Source organism: Mustela erminea, chromosome 14 (genome assembly GCF_009829155.1).
Source record: "Mustela erminea isolate mMusErm1 chromosome 14, mMusErm1.Pri, whole genome shotgun sequence".
Classification (NCBI taxonomy): domain Eukaryota; kingdom Metazoa; phylum Chordata; class Mammalia; order Carnivora; family Mustelidae; genus Mustela; species Mustela erminea.
The window spans coordinates 56,571,317-56,577,499 of NC_045627.1; the positions used below are offsets into that span (position 1 = coordinate 56,571,317).

The 6,183-nt window shown below is 46.3% G+C and overlaps 1 protein-coding gene across 4 annotated transcripts in view; it reads right to left on the reverse strand.

Annotated features, from left to right (window-relative positions):
- Positions 1-5,553, reverse strand: part of HTR7 (5-hydroxytryptamine receptor 7) — an 85,683-nt gene extending 80,130 nt beyond the window's left edge. For 3 of the 4 annotated variants that reach the window (XR_004278595.1, XM_032312660.1, XM_032312662.1), the window contains exon 1: positions 4,605-5,553. Coding sequence is in view for 3 of the 4 variants with exons in the window: in XM_032312660.1 (XP_032168551.1) it covers positions 4,605-5,149 (545 nt within the window). In the remaining variant the exon portion in view is untranslated. The remainder of the gene's footprint in view (positions 1-4,604) is intronic. The other variant, XM_032312661.1, reaches the window with a different exon arrangement.
- Positions 5,554-6,183: the final 630 nt, after the last annotated feature.

Sequence of the window (6,183 nt, forward strand, 5' to 3'; positions counted from 1 at the left end):
ATTAAGAATCCCAGCAAGGTTGACAGCAAATAGACAGTAAAAAATAATCAATAACGCCACACCTGGGGACATCTTAGAAAAATTGATAAAAACCAAAGACAAAGAGAAAATCTTAAAAGCAACCAGAAGAAAAAAAACACACATTATCTTCAACAGCATAATAATAATGTTGGTGAATGGCTGATTTTTCTCCAGAAATGACAGAAACATGAAGAATGTTTTAGAGTGCTGAAAATCCCTCAAACATAGAATTACATACTCAAAGAAAATGTCATTCAAAAATGATGGCAAAATTAAGACAGTTTCAGATAAACACAAACTGACAGTAATTGTTACTAACAAACACTCACTTTAAAAAAAAAATGTTAAAGAAAGTTTAACTGGGCAGAAGAAAATAATCCCAGATGAAAACATGGTAATGTAGGAAAAAAATAAAGAGCAATAAAAAGGTAAACATGGGGGAAATAAGAATGAATACTGACTATCTAAAGTAACAAAAATAATATCTGATAGATTTTCTTTTTTTTAAAGGTTTTATTTATTTATTTGACAGAGATCACAAGTAGGCAGAAAGGCAAGCAGAGATGGGGGGAGCAGGCTCCCTCCCCAGCAGAGAGCCCAGTGCATGTGGGGCTTGATCCCAGAACCCTGGGATCATGACCTGAGCCAAAGGCAGAGGCTTTAACCCACTGAGCCACCCAGGCACCTCTCGATTTTCTAAATATGTAGATTAAAATGCATGACAACAGTAACAGAAAGGATGTACGGGGGTAAACAATTAAAATACAATAAGGAAACTTACTATACAGTATTGTACTAAATAAATAAATAAATAAAACAAAATAAAATACCGACAGACTATAAACTATGGGTCAATCACAGAGATATTATATTGAGCAAAAGAAGCCAGAATTAAGAGTACATACTATACTGTTACATTTATATGATGTTCTAACCAAGTGAAACTAATTCATGATGCAAAAAGTCAGGATAAGTTATCCTTGGAGTATCAGAAACTAGAAAGGGGCAGAAGGGGACCTCTGGGAGGTTGGTAATATTCAATTTCTTGATCTAGTGGCAGATTACATCAAAGTGTTTGCTTTATGGAAATTTATCAAACTCTATACTTAGGATTGTTTGTTTTCTATATGTATTTCCAAAAGACATTAAAAATATATTTCAGACTAACAGAAAGTTATACAAAAAATAACAAGACTATATCAACCATCAAAATTAGAAACAAAACATTACTGGTATAGTTGGTATGTGTGTTACTCCCTCATTATAACTGCCGCCCCCAGAGATAACCACTCCCATGAGTGAGGCATTCATCATTCCTCTGCACTCTTATTCCCTTTACTCCTTGGACTCAACTAAACAATGTATAGAGCTCTTTTATATGTTTTAAACTACATATAAAATATAACTTGATCTCTATTTTTATTTTTTTAAGACTTATTTATTTAGAGAGAGAGGGAGAGAGCAAGTGGGGAAAGGGGAAGAATCTCAAGCAGACTCCCTGCTGAGCACAGAGCCCACCTGGGGTTCAAAGATCTCAGGACCCTGAGATCATGACCAAGCCAAAATCAAGAGCCAGACACTGAACTGATTGAGCCACCCAGGTGCCCCAGTTTCTATTTTTAAAAGATCATTCTGAAAGGGGCACAAGGCAACTTTCTAAAATTATAAAAAATATGCTATATCCTGATAGGAATATTGCTTACATGGGTACAAACATTTGTCAAACACATCAAGTTATGCATTTAATATCTGTGCATTTTGCTGTAGATAAATGTTATCTCACTTAAAACAAAAATTTTTAAGAGACCATTCTAGCTACTTCATTGGCAATGGACTTGCCAGAAAAGAAACCAACAAGGCCAGTTCAAATACTCCAGTAGACCTGATAGTGCCAAACTCATCTATCCAAGGAGGAAGGACATAAAGACAGCTTGTGGGCACAGTTCTTTGAGCGGTTTAACTGGGAAGTGGAGCAGTAACTGGAGAAGTAAGGCCAAAGGAAAATAAAAGATCAAGCCTGGCCCAGTTGAGAGGAAACACTGAAGACAAAGAAGAGAAGTAGGATCAAGGACGGAGCAAAATCCTTGAGATAAGAGGGGATGGGATATGAAGCGCAGGTGGTTTGGTCTTTCCCAGGACACAATGTCTTTTCGCCCTCTAACTGGGCAGAAATAAAAAGGGAACAGATGTAAGAAAAATGTAAAGAAAAGATGTAAGAAAGATTGTTTGGTAGTGGAAAGATAACGAAGCTCCCACAATACTCAAAAGCAGGAATACTATTATTCACCCTTGATTATACTTCACCTTGTACTCAAGAGGGGATGAATAAGTGAAGATTAAAATGTTTCATATTTTCTTAGTACATTTGTATGTCATTGGTCATAGTCTACAATGGGACTGAAAAAAACAGTCTCTTCAGAAATAATTCACCTTAGATATCAAAAGCATTTTCCTTTTTCTCATTTTTATTTTTGTGTGTTCTTGGGAAAAAAGCAATCTGCATCTTCCAGTGTTATCAGCTCTTCATTTTATCAGAAAAAATAAATAAAACCTATGTTCATCCTCCAAAATAATTTTGAAGCAGAATTCACCAATGGAACAATTCTCATAGGAAATAAAGAGAGAGAGTCTATACCCTATATTACCACAATTTGTAACAATCGTAAGGATATACTGGATAAAGAAACTGGAAGCTCTTGCCAAGAAGGATTAACCTCTGTCATGGAAACATTCCTGCTGCTTGTTGGTAAGTCACATGTATACCCTGAGTGACAAGCCTTTAGCTCATATACAGGAATCTCAGGGTGGTCCCAAGCCAAACCTGAATGCGCCCAGCAGGACAGAAGCACCTCCTGTGTTAGGAGATGAGTCAGTATACTGTGCTGTTTACATATCACTAATCAATTACGAAAGGAAGAAAAATTATAAATGCATTTCTTGCACCATAAATTGGCATGTGTTGTACTACACCAAGTTCCATTTAAAAGGACTCCATTCATGCAAGAAGTGCCGATTTGGTTGGCTTAGCAGTTCAATTTTTATGCTTACAATTCATTTATATACTCACTATGTATATTGAGTGCACGCTCATATTTCCTGTTGCCACAGCCAGACTGTGAGTGCATATGTTTTTGTCATTCTTCACTACAGTAATTCAGAACTTCAGCTGTCAAGTTTGGAGCTAATATTTTCGTATATGCCATTCGTGCACTACTCTTAAAAATAATTCCTTGTTTGCTCTCAGAGGCTCCAACCTGACATGATATATGAAATGGCAGGATCAATTCTTTAAAAATAACCTAGATCTTTATATGCAGCTACAATATATTTTTTTTTCCTTGAAAATATCCCCTTTCCTATCATTCCCTTTATTCAGTAATTATAAACCCTGGTCAAGCAGTAAAATAGGACAACATGTTAAACATCAACAAACCACATAGAGCAGTGTTTACAGGGAGGAAAAGGAAGAAAATCTCAGCTTCCTGCTACACCATCCTTTGAGGCACTGTCATTTTAAGTGTGGAAGCATCAATTATTTCTTCTATGCTGAAGGATTTATACATTTAAAGGTTCCATAGGTCCACAAAGAAAATAAGCAATCGTTTCTCTGTATCATTAAACACAACAGGATACCAGTCCTGTGCGGGTTTTAAAACACCAGCAGAATTACGTGGGTGAACACTAAGGTTTAATATTTATTTCACTTTCAAGAGAAACAGAGTTATTAGGTGGCCAAAGGACATCGGGACCATCCTTCAGGTTGTCAGTTGCACTGTGTTTCGGGGACCAAAGACTAGCTCCATTGCAGCATCTTGTAGTCCTAGAGTCTGAAGAAACCTCAGGGTCTCCTAGCCCAATCTGTTACCCAAGAATTTTACCGAAATTTCCCCCTCAATATCTCTGACAGATGGTCAGCCTCTGTTGCAATTACTCCACTGGGGAGTTCGTAAGAGAAGATTCTCAAGGGATGTGATGAAAGACTAGAACCAACCATTCAGACAGGGAGTAAGGCTCCAGTCAGCAAGGCTGCAGGATACAGACAGCGTTGCCAAACGCTAAAATCAGACTTCCAGGAGAATGAGATTTGAAATCAGCAATGATAGGGGTTCAGATATGTAGAACCCCAATTCTGGAACCCTCCTCAGTCCCCTCACTGGCCTGGAGAGGAGCTCTCACAATCTGGAAGCAAGGAGCCTTTTCAACGACTGATTTCTTAAAGTAAGAAATGACACTTTCAGACTCACAGCAAGGGTTTGTCAAGCTCAGAAATGATCAGATCCTTTCCTTCTAAAAACCAAGCCCGGGGACCCCCTGCTGGAACTGCTAATGTTTAAAATCTTAAACTTTGGTCTTAAAACCCTTACTAAAACATTTCGGGCTCTTCTTTTCAAGACGCATATAGGCTCTGCTTTAACTGAAGTTGCTCGGTTGGTGTAGGGTTGATGTGTGGGGGTTGATGTTTTCGGCGCAGCCCTTCATCCCGCCTAGGAGTCTGGCTTATCCTCCCAAGAAAGGCGGGCGCTAGCGGTGGAGCGGTCAGCACATCCCCAGCCGGACCCGGGACGGGGCGGCCCGGCCCTTACCTGTCGATGCTGATCACGCATAAGGTCATGATCGAGGCCGTGCAGCACATGACGTCCATGGCGATGAAGACGTTGCAGAAGAAGTGGCCAAAGATCCACTTGCCCCCGATGAGGTCGGTGACGCTGACGAAGGGCATGACCGCCACGGCCACCGAGAGGTCGGCCAGCGCCAGGGACACGATCAGGTAGTTGGAGGGCTGGCGGAGCTTCTTGACGAAGCACACCGAGATCACCACCAGGCAGTTGCCTGCGATCGTCAGCAGCGTGATGAGCGTCAGGATGGAGCCGATCACAACTTTCTCGGCTCTGCCATAGTTGATCTGCTCCCCGCAGCCGGAGGCATTGTCCGGCGGCGCGTCCCAGGTGGGCACCGGGCTGGCCGTCACCTCTGGGACCCCGCGCAGCAGGTGCGGCGCCCAGGAGCCCGAGACCGGGCCGGCGCCGTCGGGGCTCAGGTCCGGCAGCCCGCGCCCCACCTCCGGCAGGAGCAAAGAGCGGAGGTGCCCGTAGAGGTCCGGGCGGCCGCTGCTGTTAACGTCCATCATCGTGCCGCTGTGCGCTGCTGCCCATGGAGCCGGCGCCCCCGCCACGCGCTCCGGCCTCCGGCCCGGGGGCTTCACCTCGCCGGTTCCGCTCCGCCCGGCCCAGCCATGGGACCCGCGCCGGCCGCTGGGGGGCGCCTCGGCTCGGCCCCGCGGCCCCGCACGTCCCGGGGCCCCAGCCGCTGCGGACCACGCGGGAGCACGGCCGCGCCGAGACTCCCCGCGGGAGGCGCCCCCGACACAGACGGACGCCCGCGACGCGCGGCTCACGGGCTCGCGGGCGCCGCTCGGCTGGCCGCCCCGCAGCCCGCAGCCGCCGCGCGCCTCGGCCGAGCGCGCCCAGCAGGCAGCGGCAGAAGTTGCGGAGTGCGCCCCGCCCCTCGCGCCCGCCGCCGCCGCTCCCCTGCGGCAGCGGCGCCGCGTCCCCGCGGCCGCCGCCGCCGCTGCCCGCGCCCCTCCGGCTCCCGGGACGGGCTTCCCCGGCTGGGCCGGGCCGCCGCCTCTCCCGCACCTCCCCGCCGGGCGGGGGGCGGTGCTCCCCGCGCCTCTCGGGATCCGGAGCCGGTTTGCTCCCAGATCCCTCTGTGCGGCTGGAGGCGCAGACCCCCTCCGACAGACTCGAGCCTCCTCACAGAATGAACGACACTTGGATGGGGGAGAACAAGGGGACCGGCGGACGCTCGGACTCACTGCAAAATGAAGAACCTCAAGAGGATTTTTTTTTTTTTCTTAATTAAAAAACCTTTTCGAGCACCACACCAAGCAACAAATAGATACTTCCGTTTCCCATTTTGACCACTTCTGGGAGAAAGCGAAGATGGAAAAGGAGAAGCAGCCGACTGGGGTGGGGGTGGGGGTGGGAGCTCAGAAGAAAGCAGAGAGAGGGTGGGCTGCCTTCAGGAGGAGCTGGGGGCTCTGGGGAAGAGACCACCACGGGGCTTAAACCCATTGTGACTAACCCTCCAGCGTCTAGAAACAGGCCTTTCGGGCTCTGCAAATAGATCCGGGGAGCTTTTCTATTCCGACTTCGAAGCCTA